We start from the raw sequence: 14,187 nt of genomic DNA, 5'->3' as shown, positions 1-14,187 counted from the left end.
TATTGTTGAAAGCAGTACGTATGCCTCGCCCCAGTTTTTTCTTAAATATAGTTTTAATTGATTCTTATTTTTTACTTTCCTAATTTTAGTTATTTTTTTAAGCTCCAGTAATTTTTATATTTTTCAGTCCAAACCGATTCTTGGACTGTGTAACCATCCCTTACTCGCAGAAAATGGCTTGACGTCACTCATTCCAGGGGATCCCTGGCTGAAACCTCAATGCTTTCTGGAGCAGCCCTTTGTCTGAAAAACTATTTTCCAAAATGCACAAAAGTAAGGACAAGAAAGAGCAGCACTATTTAAAATTTTTGCAAGGCTCAATGTCTGGCTTAATAGAAGAGAGCTGTATTTCTACAGTTAATAGCTGTTTTATCTTGTTTGGTTTTGGTCTAAGTATATAAAAGAAAATCTGGCCTCACACAGACAACTGGAGAAGGAGTATTACAATAGCTTTTCAAGGGACTGGATTTCCTCTGACATCACGCCAAACCACATAAATATCTCATCACAGCCATCATCAGTGGCAAAAACACATGGCCGGCCGCGAGCAGAGCGGCGCCAATGCCTGTTCGTGCCAAGAGGCCAGCAGTGCACCAGGTCCCCCATTCACACCGACAGTGCAAAGGTCAACACAGTGACAAATGCAAATGAAGTCTTAATCCAAACTTACTATCAAGTGATGAAAATCCATTCTCACTACTGTAAATATTACATAGTACTGTGTAAGAGACACAGAGTCTGGAAAAATCAGTCAAAATGTTAGTTATCAGCTATTTTTGTATGGCGGAAATAATCTCTTTTTGTCAATTTTTCAGCAATGAACATATACCAATTTATACACATTTAAAAATGTGTTTTTAATGGCATTATAAAATCTGGTTGCTTTATGTGGAGTGCCTGAAATGACCATAAGAGTACATACTTACTATTTCCTATGGACTCTTCAACCTATCTTTTATTCCAAAAACCCAGAAAAAAAAGGTCTGTCTAAAATCTTAGGATCTTGTACGGCTATGAGAACCTAGAAAGTTTTGAGTTTAGCAGGAAATAAACAGTATACAGAGAAAATACCAGTCAAAATAGTTCTTATTTTAAAAATGTAAAACAGAAGCAAACCTAGCTACCAAGCAATTCTTCAATTAACCTATTTTTCAAACTGTAACAGTGGTACCAACACTAAATTAAAACACTAAGTGTTCAAATGATGGTACAATCCTGCCACCTAGAGCTCAATAAAAATTGTTCATCTCAGTTATCTGAAAACGTAATGTTTGGTCTAAAAGGAAGGTGGGGCATATCACCTATGTTTCATTCCATTACTGTAAGATTCAGATTTTTCAGCAGTTATAATAACTGTTGGTAGAACAATGCAAGTCACAATATTCAACTATGAGCACCACCTTCGGCAGTAAGGAGGAGTATTAAACAGATCATTTACTGTAAACACACAGCGGAAGTTTACTCCCGCTGGATTATGGATTGCTTCTCCATAAGCCAAGGTCTGGGGAACGAGTCCTAGTCCTGAGTTCAAGTGCTCTGCACAAGTCAGAGCACAAGTCCTTCCTTCCCATTCCCTTTTCTAGCAGCTGTATTCCTGCTCCAATGGTGGAGGGAAAGTGAGGCCAGAACCCAACATCTGCAAATCAAACTCCTATGAGAGTCAGTGATCTCACACGTCTACAAACCTTCTTACCACACATCATTACTAACAGCTGGGCATCAGTGGAGAACGAACATTTAGGAGAACACTGGGCGGTGGGGGAGGGAATGACAGCTGAAACTATGGAGCCCCTTAAGATATGGACACACCCAGCGTCTTTCAAAGTTTAAAGCACACATCTCCTTCAACCAGCAATTTGCTTGTGGAGTTTAAACTTGTGCTGTATGCACATGGATGCGGAGGTTCATGTACAGGGTGTCTTTAATGCATTATTTGTAATCGTGAACGGGAAAGGGGGAAAGAAGGGAGAAGAGAGGGAAGAAAATCCCACAATCCAGCAGCAAAAAACAAACAAAACAAACAAACAAAAGCCAAAGAAAACAGCCCTGGCCAGTTTGGCTCCGTGGATAGAGCATCTGTCTGAGGACTGAAGAGTCCCAGGTTCGATTCCAGTCAAGGGCACGTACCTGGGCTGCAGGCTCCCAGCCCTGGTCGGGAGCATGTGGGAGGCAACCAATCGATGTCTCTCTCTCTGTCTCTCCCTCTCCCTTCCACTCTCTCTAAAAAGCAATAGAAAAAATATCCTCAGGTGAGGATTAAAAAACAAAATGACTCCATTAATAAGGAACAAATGAATATTGCTATATCCACAAACCAGAATATAATATATCAAATACATGCAACAAATGTTCACTGACTGATTTTCCCAAGTTCTCTACTTTGTGGAGACAAAAATTAATAAACAACCAGAGAGCTTGACATCAATATTCCCTGTTCACTGGGTTTACCCAAAAATCTGGTCAACAGGAAAAGCGGACCCCTCCTGGGATTGACAAATGAGGGCAAATCAAGACAACTTTCTCATCAGCTTCTTTGGTGGCCACCAACCCACCCCAGGGCAGACTACAATGGCTAATACGCCACCTAGAAACCCACCTTATCCTGATCCTTCAGAGGTGAGCGTGACCCTCCCAGAGCGAACCTGAACCACTTTTATAAGCAACCACAGTTCAGTCCGCACTCAGTGCACAAACATGTCAAACCTCTCACCTTCCCCGTGCTCTGCAGGATAGTGGTCCGCGTCCTCCACACTCTCTCTCTGCTGACAATATCCCGGGTCACATCTACCTCCGCGTCCACAAAACTCCTCTGTTTAAGAGCAGTTATGTCATCATCTAAGTCGGTCTTGATGGTAGATCTTTTCTTGGCCATAATTTTGGCTTTGATTGCCGCAATTTTTTCCACCGACATAGCTTCAGACAAAGACCTGAAAGCAATTCATTTTTTAAAATTTTCACAGCAAGGATCTCTTGAGCACATCAAAATACACTGGGTTACATTTGTAAGTTCACGGCAAAAATACTTTAAGTGGCAATAATTAGGTTTTCTTCTTATCTATAAAAATGACATACTTGATATTTTATGTTCACATAAGATTTTATAGTGAGCCCCTGTAGAAATATTACTAATTTCTTAGAAGGGCCAATGCAACAGAAACCTTCACATTTTTTCATGTCTTCCCCACCCAAAATAGAACTCATTACTATGGGTGCTTTAATTTGTATTTTTTCTGATACTTTCATTTGTTTACGTCCCTCTACCTATGCAAAGGATACACACACACACACACACACACACACACCCTTGGAAGGGACTGAGGGGGGAAAAATTCATTCTGTAAGGAATTCAAAACTTAGGTTTTCCCTGAAATTTACTTCAAAGGTTTCAAACCTCTATGTCATAATGTACAATATATTGTAACGGGGCTTTTATGTACCACATAAACATACATTCCTTTTCATGTCTGGAAGATGAAGCCATGTTTTGATGCTTCCTTTTCTTTACTTGATTTTCAAATAATAGGCAAAACAGAAAACAGAGACTTTCAGAGCCATAAGAAAAGACAACACTGAGGAGATTTCATTAAGATAACAACCTTAACCTTGGTGTCATGTTCACAATGTAAAATGAGAGAAAGTTAAAAAGTGTTTGGGTACCTTAACAGTTGATACAGTAACTGGTTTATTTCTATTAGGATGCAGGTGCTTTACAGCAGATGCTGAAGATGCTTCTAGTACTTGACTCATTTTCCATAATACTGTGCAACTTTCCCTAAAAACCTAAGGCATAGCAGCATACCTTCAGCCAAATCAAATACTTTGCCAAATTATAATGAAACGTGCATTAAACGGACTTTCCCATCCACTTACACACCCACACCGCCTTCTTTCTGCTAAAGGAATTCTTACCTAATCTGCTCCGTCTGCACAATCCCTTCCTTGTGGCCCTCCAAGCGAGCAGCCAGTCTCTCCTTGTCAAGGCGCACACACTCTTCATCCTGGAAAAGTCACAGCTCAGTGAGTATTTTAAAGCGTTAATGTTTAGAACGAAAAAACACTACACGTAACTTTCCCTCACAGATACTTCTGCCTACCAAGTTCCAGGCATCCCTAGTCCTGTCAACTTCAAGATTACTTTCACTTACATAAAAACAATAATAAATATACGTTGGATCACATAAGAGTAGAACTGACTAATCAAAAAACTTCAGTTACTTTTTTCTAAGATTAAGAGGTCTTCACATAAAATATCATAGCTACCTTCATTCAGAAAGATAGCATACAACAGGTAAATTCCTATTCTTCGGGAAAGTTTATAACTACATTCATAAAAACTTTCACCACAGTCAAAATCTCATTTTGGATCTAGATTGTTTTCATCTGTTGCCACAGGTCCTGACTCCACCAGGACAGATCAAAACACTAGAAGTGAAACTAATGGCTTTCTAGCCTGTTCCTCCAAACATTACCAGTTGCCTACAAGGTGCCCTTGGGCCACTTCGTGTCTGAACTCAACCTTTTACCTAATTTGCATATTAGAATTTCAGATAAAATTTCGTCTGAAAATGTTTGGTTACTTAAAAAACAAAACTGAGTAACTCTGACCTAATTTAATCTCCTCATTCAACAAATGACAAACCTGAGGACCAGAGTCAGTGTCTATGACCAATGGGATAGGAAACTGCATAAAAACCATCAATGCATTTGAGGTCTAAAACGATGCCATGTTCCAATTCAGCTCTAATATTAATCTTTCATGTGAAACTCGTAAAACAGACATGCTGCTGACATGACTGCAAGGATAGTATTTTAGGAAACGCAATCAATGTTTGCCATCTGTAACAAAGGCATAAACATACGACCACTCAAGTTCCTTAGGAGCCTCCTTGCAGATTTTAAAAACAACTGCAGCCCAATTTTACTCAGACCAGAACCCACCTCAAGGTTTTTCTCTCCCAGAATAGTGCCTTGCAGGCTCTCAATCTATAGCTGCTACAGTGAAAACTGTGTATGCAGTTAGCTGTGAAGATATTAACTCATAAACACTCTGGAAGGAATTTTGTTATGCTATTTCCTGCTGACTTTTCAAATTACCAGAATCCTAGAAAATTAGCATTTCTGACTTGTTCAATTCTTTTGATATTTATACTGTGGTTTTAAGGTTTTTCTAAATAAATAGTATCCTTAAATTCACTCATTTTGCATAGAGTGTCACCGCCTCCTTTCATACAGAGAAATTTGGGGAAATTTCAGTTTTCGTGCCACAAAATCTGTAACCAGTGAAGAGGTACAGGTATGAATCTGTACCCACAGAGTCATAACAAGGAGCTAATGACCATTGTTATCGGTCCTAAAATACAGAGCCATGTCTCAGAGTATGCTAATTAAAATTACATTGTTTTACCATCAAATATTGCCCATAATTTTGTTTTTACTTACCAACCAACCCTATTCCTTTAACAGCCACCTTTCTTATCCTTAACTACAGATGTTCTGCTATTTATAAAGCTGGCAAAAGGTACAACCAGTTGGCAAGTGGGAAATAAAATATCGGGTTCCTGATGATACCAACACTAGTGATGACGATGGTGTCATTCCTATATTTTTCATTGATATACAACCATCTTAGTCATTTTTCAGATCTTCAGTGTAGCCCTGCTGTACAATCCTCCATTTTCAGTGGGATTTACAAGTGACTGATCTGGAGCTTGTGACAGCTTTAAATAAATAGTATCATAAAATTCCTAGTCATAGGCAGTACACTAGCTAGTCAACAACTGCTCTTTCTAAAGGTAACCACCTTTCTTAGGTGACTTCTGTTGCAGGCGAAGAACTACCTTATTTACCAATATTAACTGTCCACTTAGTGGCTGTAACATGCCAAACTGAAGTGTCAGTATTTCAAGAAATAACTGTAATAAGCACTTTATAGTCACTACTCCTGCGAGTGAAGCCAATTGCCACAGCATCTTACCCAGAGTTAGGCAAACTCCAACCCGAAGGCCCAATGTGGCCCTCCATCTGTTTTGTAAAATTGTGTTAGAACATATTGGAGTGGTTGAACAGAAACTAAATGACCCAAAAAGGCTAAAATATTTACTACCTGACTCTTCATAAGTTTGCCAACCCCTGATCTATTCCAACACTTTCATCAACAAGGAATATAAAGTCATTTGTCCACCACGTAGCTTTATTCTAAATCCCATTTTCTTTAACAATACGAATCGTCTTTACAATAAAACTCTACTACCTCAATTCGTGGTTTCTTTGCTTCTGCTAAAACTTCATCTGCAGCTCGTTTGACTGTAAGAAAAAAAAGCAATAAATGTATAGTTTGGGAATAGGCTCTTAAAAGTTCAAGATAAACGTTCAACAAGACATACCTTGAGTAGATCGCTGAAGACCTATTTCTAGAGGGGCACTTCGGTCTATACTTGCCGACGTTGCTGAAGATTTAAAAAGATTTGTGTGAGGTCAGTATCTGAACATATATAGTGGATGTTATTACAAATGAAAAGCTCAAGGAGTTTTGGGGGATTTTTGTTATATTACTTTATATACAATGATTTCCTAAGTAAAAAATAAGTTTCAAAGCAGCCTTGTAAATGCATTTCATTTTACTTTTATGATCTTAGAGGGATGCAGGGAGTTGTAAATGCATTTCATTTTACTTTTATGATCTTAGAGGGATGCAGGGAGGAGGAGAGGGAGGGAGGGAGGGAAGGAAGGAAGGAGGGAGGGAGGGAGGGAGGGAGGGATAGAGAGAGAGAGAGAGAGAGAGAGAGAGAGGAACATAGATCGGGTTGCCTCTGGCATGCACCCTGACTAGAAAGCAAACCTGCCACCTTTTGGTGAACAGGACAACACTCCAGGCTCATGAATAGAGCGTCGGCCTGCGGACTGAAGGGTCTCGGGTTCAAGTCCGGTCAAGGGCACATGCCCGGGTTGTGGGCTCGATCCCCAGTAGGGGGCGTGCAGGAGGCAGCCGATCGGTGATTCTCTCTCATCATTGATGTTTCTCTCTCTCTCCTTCTCCCCTCCTCTCCGAAATCAATGAAAACATATTTTTTTTTAAAATTAATTTGTATTAGAAAGCCTATTAGTAGGACCATCTATGGTTAACAATTTAACTTACAAATAAATGATTGATATGATATGACTAAAATCAACTGGTCAAAGCACACACTGCAGTATCACAGCAGGTGCACATAGCAGCAGTCATTAGTAAATACACATACACACACATATGAGAAGCGTTATCTGTTAAGTCAGCCTAAACTTTGTAATGCAATGTTTACTCATAATTGGTAAACAAGTTATTTTAAACCAAACTAAGCCATGTGATCTTGAAAGGTTCAAAATAAAGGCAGGATAACCCAGGGTGTACCTGTCCCTTCACCTAGTCCCACCCCCTCATGTGACTACTGCTAATCTCCTGGGCAGCTTTCTAGAGTTTCTTCTGTAGACACAAGAAATACACAATCATACTTTTATTTTCCCGTTTTTACACAAAAGGTAGCATACTAACACTGTTCTGAGCTTCCTTTATGTGGAGCGTTTTTTAACTTTTTTTATAGCTGCACAGTGTTCTACTGTATGGATTAATTGTAATTTCAAGTTCCCTGTCAATGGGTAGTTCAATTCTGTCTTTTGCCACTACAAGCAAGGGCACAATGAAAACTTTATAAATACACTGCTTCGCCCATTTCCAAATACAGCTCAGAATAACGCCCCAGATGCAGGATTTCAATGTCGTTTTGGAATGATTACTGCAAAACTTCTTCAGTGGGGATTGTATCAATTCAGACTAAAACCAACACTGTTTGAAAATATATATTTCCTCACAGCTTGAGTGTATTATCAAGCTTCCATATCTTAATTGATTAAAAAAAAGCTTCTCTCTGTAGTTTAAGTTTGCAATTCTATTATTATGAGTGAAATGAAGCATTTTTCACATTATTTTATTTCCTTTTCTGTGAACTGTGCGCACATAATCCACTAGGGTTATGTTCTAAGACCACTTCATAGTATTAGTGAGATTGGCCCTTTTACTTTAATATGAGTTGAAATACCTTTTCCCAGTTGGTCATTTGTGTATAATGCCACAACTTTTACTTTTTGCCAACATACTAACTGAATACTCCCACCTTTTGCCACTAATTGGAAATGTCTTTTTAATCACATTAAACTCACACACCTTAACACTAACAAAGAAGTTGTTCTATCAGCTTATTCTTTCACGTTTGAATTTACTAGGGCTTTATTGTAAGTTCTAAACTCTGAAACGGCAGTATTTTCTTACTGCTCTTTTTCAAATTTTTGTGACATTTTATCAAGTGAATTTTAGAATCATCTTTGCTAGTTCCACCCACCCCTCCGGATTTTTATTGGGGTCACATTAAATAGACAAATATGTCAAGAACTGATATCTTTCAGCTGTTATGTCATCCTCTGAGAACATGGAATGTCTTAAGATCGGGTCAACTTTTTCATTAAACCACAAAACTAGCCTTTTTTTTTAATTAGCAATGCACTTGAAGACCAAAATTCTCTCTCCCACAGAAACTGCAGGAAGTGATGAGGATGGATAAAGGACAATTCTGTTCTGGAAAAAAACACCATTTGCTCGAAAGCACTGTCCCCAAACGAGCCTGTTCATGTGACAGCGCCCAGCGCAGCACTGAGACCAGCCTCGGTGAGAGCTCGCTGAGCTCAGTGAGGACAGCACAGGCCCACGCTCCTGATCACGGTCTTTCCACGACCCGGGGACTGTGCAGAGCACCCTCCCTGGTACAGCCGTGGAGCAGGACGGGTGACAAGACACCGACTAAGGACTTCAAGAGCAAACCACACCGCGGGAAAGGTAAGACCAAACATTTCTCAATCACTTTATTCATGCTCTGCAGGATGCAAATGAAAACGGACTCACTTATCCAGGTAAGCACTTCCTATTAAGGATGTTCTAAATGCTGGGTATTAACGACTGCCTGCCCCCTAGAGTTTACCCTCTCGTGGGGGAGACAGACAATATCTAAGTGAACAAATAAATGCATAATTTCAGGTCAACCTAAGGGATGTGATGAGAAGTAAGTCAGGAAGATGTGTACACAGACGAGGGGATGAGAGAAAGCAGGGTTATATTTAGTGTAATCGGGTGAGTGCTCCCTGACAGACCACAGATCGGAACGGAGTGGGAGAAAGGGAGAAAGTGTCACAACTGAGCAACAGAACTGAACACAGAGAGGCAGCAAGTGCAAAGGCTCTCAGGTTAGAACAGCTGACAGAGCCGGCAGCACTGGACCAAGATGAGGTTAGAGATTTAGGCGGAAGATGCTGTAGGGCAGGGTAGGTGTGAAGGGAAACCACAGGATGGCCTTGAACAGGGGAGTGACAGAAACAGGTCCCTAATAGCAGGCGGGGCGGGGGAAGAAAACAAAGTGTGGGGTGTGGGGACCCGTGGGAGGGCCATGCAGAGGTCTGGAGACAAAGCGTGGGACAGGGTGGGAGGAGGCCAGCCAGAGGCTGTCAGACTGTCAAGATGGAATGGAGGAGCAACTACATGAACAGGCAACCCCTTCCCGGGTGGGACCCTGCGAGTGAAGGTGCTGTATGAATTCTGTTTCCAGGAGCCGGGAAGAGGGATCACACTGCATTTCAGGATACATTCAATTCCAGATGCCCAGCCCTGGCTGGCTTGGCTCAGTGGATAGAGCAGGGGTGGGCAAACTTTTTGACTCGAGGGCCACAATGGGTTCTTAAACTGGACCGGAGGGCCGGAACAAAAGCATGGATGGAGTGTTTGTGTGAACTAATATAAATTCAAAGTACACATCATTACATAAAAGGGTACGGCCTTTTTTTTTTTTTTTTTTAGTTTTATTCATTTCAAACAGGCCGGATCCGGCCCGCGGGCCGTAGTTTGCCCACGGCTGGGATAGAGCGTCGGTCTGCGGACTGAGGGTCCGGGGTTCGATTCCGGTCAAGGGCACATGCCCGGGTATGGGCTCGATCCCCAGTAGGGGCCGTGCAGGAGGCAGTCAATCCATGATGCTATCTCATCACTGATGTTTCTCTCTCTCTCTCCCTCAGCCTTCTTCTCTGAAATTAAAAAAAATTTCCCAGACATCTGCCTAGAAATCTCCAAGGGAAGGTGTTGCGAGTGATCCTGACACTGGCGAGGAGGAAGTGTGCAAAACAAAATGAGAGGTGGACGATGAGCAGAAAGACAAGAGCAGTGCCCCGGATGCCGAGGGACACAGGCTCTCGGAGAGGGAGCAGGCAACGGTATCAGGTGTGCGGAGAGGTGAGTCGCTGTGGGAAGAGAGACCAGGGGCTTGGCCGTCCCTGGGTCAGCGCTGACCTCACAGGAGGGTTTTAGTGGGGTGGCGGGGAAGAAAGCCAGGTAGAGTGGACTCAGAGAGAAGCAGAGGTACAGCAGCAGCAGCAGGGATACCACACCATGCTGGCCAAGGTTTCTGCAGCAAAAAGGGTAAGACCAATGGAGCAGCAGATAGTAGGAATGTAGGGGCCAAATCCATTTTCACACGAGCCCTTACTGCCTGTATTCTAAAGGGAACGATGCAGAAGAGAAAACTGATGATACAAGAGGAAAGCAAGAATTTTCAAAGGCAGCCCTGGCCGGTTTGGCTCCGTGGATATAGCGTCAGCCGCTGACGGAAGGGACACGGGTTCGATTCCAGTCAAGGGCACGAACCTCAGTTGCAGGCTCAATCCCCAGCCCGGCTGGAGCGTGTGCAGGAGGCAACCAATCGATGTGTCTCCTTCACATGGATGTCTCTCTCTGTCTCTCCTCCTCCCTTCCACTCTCTCTAAGAATCAATGGAAAAATGTCTTTGGCTGAGGATTAACAAAGAAAAATAAATAAATAAAGGGAGAATTTTTAAAAAAGGATTTTCAAAGGCAGAGCCTGTGAGAGTGCCAGAGGTGATGGAGCCCGTTCCCAGGGATGCCTGGCCTCAGGAGCCGGGACCACGCACTCACTCTCCGGGAGGGAAAGGGAGCCGATGCACTCAGTGCAGGTAGGTCAGGTTTGAGGTCACCTGTCTGCCTAAGAGTGACCGCAATGTAAAAAGGACTCACATGCTTCCCCATTGAGATAGCCAAGCAGATCTTTTCGGTCGGGTCTTCTAACCACAGGAATGTTTTCAGTCTGAAATCAAAAGTTTAAGTTAGAAATCAAATCAGTAACTATGATAACAAACTTGGTAAAGATAAATGTCATGCCCTAGCTGGTGTGGCTCAGTGGATAGAGCGTCGGCTGCGGACTGAAGGATCCCGGGTTCGATTCCAGTCAAGGGTACATGCCCGGGTTGTGGGCTCGATCCCCAGTAGGGGGCGTGCAGGAGGTAGCCAATCATTGATTCTCTCTCATCATTGATGTTTCTATCTCTCTCTCCCTCTTGCTTCCTCTCTGAAATTAATAAAAATATATTTTTAAAAGAAATTGACACTAGGTATGTATTTCTTGTTCAGAAAAGCAGTGTTCAAACACTGAAATGCAGAAATCAGGCAAAACTGAAAACAAATTAATTTATCAGTAAGTGTGAAAGTTTGATTAAACATTCATTTTAAAAGTTGTCTGTTATTTTTAATTTTCTGTTGTCAAAAACGTTTTCTAAAGATTAGAGTATACCAGGGCTCTTCCACAGACAAGTTAAGTTTTTTAAAAAATCCCTACAAATAACCTCAAAACTTCTGTTGTCGTAACCACCACCCCCACTTTACATGTAAAAAAATCAACATCAATCACAATGTTGTCATTAGGACACGCTAGGAGCCTTTCGTCCTTTGGATCTGAAACCCATGCCTAATGACAGCCACCAATTAAATAAAAACGTTTTAAAACGAATTCTACTCACGGCTGCGCGTCGGACATACACAGGATGAGAAAGGTGCACATTATTGAGGAGGAACAAGATGGAATCCAAGGTGTAGTACTCCCGGGGCTGGCCTTCCTTTCCCGTCCTGAAACAGTGACAGCAAGAGTTTACTCAACTCGAACTCGGTTCTGTGCGCTTCGACCGTTTGCTCTCCCACAATGGATCTAACACGGCCAAGGAAGACACGGAGCATGAAGCACCTAAGTGGCCCTGTCATTTGGGCCAAAGGAACGCAAAGGCAGGCAATGACCAAAAGCCAGACGGAGGAAAGCACACATTCACACCCCAAGGCGCCTGCATTTTTAGGACGTGGCTCAGGTTCGGTTCTGGTCTTTGCCGATGGGGAAGCTCATCAGTAACGCACTGAGGACCCACGGAGAGTGGGGGACACGGGCTCGCAGCACGCTATCACCAGGACCAGGTGCCAAACGACAAGAACTGGCCCCATGTCTCCTAAGCGACATGCTTGCAGCAACACCACAATGAGCTTCGAGGTGTCGTTCTGATGACCGCCCTCACAGGAAGGCAATGATGTACAAGCCCAAGGAATCCTACCTGTGATGAAACATCGTCATCACCTTCAAGAGCTGGGGGCCAAGCTCTTTACTGCCCAACATCAGCAACCAGTCCCAGCCTCCTACACCCTCCCATCCACACCCCCAGGGTCTGCATCCATCCGAGTCCACCAGTGTCATCAGCCCAAACCCAATTTCCTAGCCTTTAGTTCCACGTCTCCTCTGAGGGTAAGTAATCCAAGCCACACATCACCGTCACTTACTGCACGGTGCAGCCTAACGTGTGGGCAACACCAGAGGCTCGCTCAGGACACAGGAAAACCGAGTCCAGAAGGCAGCCTGCACCAGGGTGAGGAACGCCACGGAGACGCGCATGTTTACACGCGCACGTGGAGACGCAGGAACTGGGCGAGTCCCTGCTGTTCGAGGCGCCCCCCCTGGCACTCCAGCCCCCAGCTGCTGTCAAACATTTCCTCCGCTCTCGGCCTTTCCGGCACCCAGCTCCTTGGTCCTGGAAGAGCCGCCCATCCTCTCGCCCTCAGCATCCCCACCCATTCCTTAGGCGTATCCGTGTGTCCGTTCATTTACTCAGGAAAAAGCCTGCAGCGTGTCTACGGGCCAAACGTAAGTCAGAAACCCCTCCTGGCCCCCCCAGATCTCGGTGACCGAGGAGGGCACCCCCCTTCCAGGCAGGCACCAGGGCCCTGAGACCTTTCCTAGTTCCCAGGTTGACCCCGAGGACTCTTTAACCATTAAAAAAAAAGAAGGAAAGAAAACCAGTGAAAACTTGAAGCAAACGTGATCCTCACGGCGAAGCTTCTGAGAAGAGAAAACGCGCACAGGGAGGTCGGAAGAAGCCGCCCCCCCACCGGTCACACAGTCCCGGGGACCACAAAGGCGAAAACCAGAAACCAGCCGCACACGCCCGTCACCCCCCCACCCCCGCTGCTCGGCGACTCCCCCCAAAGCCCACGGCTCCCTCCCACCCGAACCCCACGAGCCTGCAAGCTCCGGTCGCGGGCCCCTAGGACCCCAAGTGGACCCTCCAACGGGAGCGAGAGACGCCCCCGAAAAGACCCGGGCGACTGCCAGGCCGGGGCCACCGCGCTTTCTGCACGACTTCAACCAGGACGCCCCACGTGGATCGCGCCCCCACCAGCCCCCCAACCTGGAGCTCCCGGCCCTCCCTTCGGAAGCCCCTGCCTCCACCCGCAGCCGCACTCCCTGCAGCCGCACCACCTGCGGGCCCCCCAAAGGGACCCGGTCCTGACCCCTCCTCTCTCCAGGGAACCCCGAAAGCGCAGGGAACCCCGAAAGCGGCCACTCCCTTCGGAAGCCCCTGCCTCCACCCGCAGATGCACTCCCTGCAGCCTCACCACCTGCGGGCCCCCCCCAAAGGGGCCCGGTCCCGACCCCTCCTCTCTCCAGGGAACCCCGAAAGCGCAGGAGCCAGGCCGGGCGCCGCGAGGGCAGCAGACAAGCTCGCGACGCGGAGCGAGGGAACCGAAGTCAAGAACAGACCAGGGGCGTCCCGGAGGCGCCCCCGCAGCACCCCCGCGCCTCGCCAGCGCTCCGTGCAGGGAGCTCCGGGGAGCGGGGCAGGAACGCGCCGCCCGAGCACCCACAGGCGTGCACGGCGCCCCCTTCCCCCTCGCAACCCCCGCGAAAAGTGCAAGTTTGGCCCCGGAGAAACTTTTCACACCCCCCGCCCGCAGCCCCCCGGGTCCCCACCCCCAGGGGCCCGGGGGGAGGGGCCGGCACCCAGGTGCCCC

At 45.2% G+C, this 14,187-nt stretch overlaps 1 protein-coding gene across 1 annotated transcript in view; it reads right to left on the bottom strand.

Moving 5' to 3' along the window:
* Positions 1–12,790, bottom strand: part of CDC73 (cell division cycle 73) — a 59,499-nt gene extending 46,709 nt beyond the window's left edge. The window contains exons 1-7 of the mRNA XM_014468105.2: positions 12,697–12,790; positions 11,880–12,010; positions 11,101–11,170; positions 6,384–6,446; positions 6,251–6,303; positions 3,910–3,998; positions 2,711–2,927 (exon numbers count right to left, since the gene is read on the bottom strand). Of these exons, the coding sequence (XP_014323591.1) occupies positions 2,711–2,927; positions 3,910–3,998; positions 6,251–6,303; positions 6,384–6,446; positions 11,101–11,170; positions 11,880–12,010; positions 12,697–12,790 (717 nt within the window). The remainder of the gene's footprint in view (positions 1–2,710; positions 2,928–3,909; positions 3,999–6,250; positions 6,304–6,383; positions 6,447–11,100; positions 11,171–11,879; positions 12,011–12,696) is intronic.
* Positions 12,791–14,187: the final 1,397 nt, after the last annotated feature.

Source organism: Myotis lucifugus, unplaced genomic scaffold (genome assembly GCF_000147115.1).
Source record: "Myotis lucifugus unplaced genomic scaffold, Myoluc2.0 scaffold_428, whole genome shotgun sequence".
Taxonomy (NCBI): domain Eukaryota; kingdom Metazoa; phylum Chordata; class Mammalia; order Chiroptera; family Vespertilionidae; genus Myotis; species Myotis lucifugus.
This window is presented reverse-complemented; position numbering and strand designations above follow the sequence as displayed.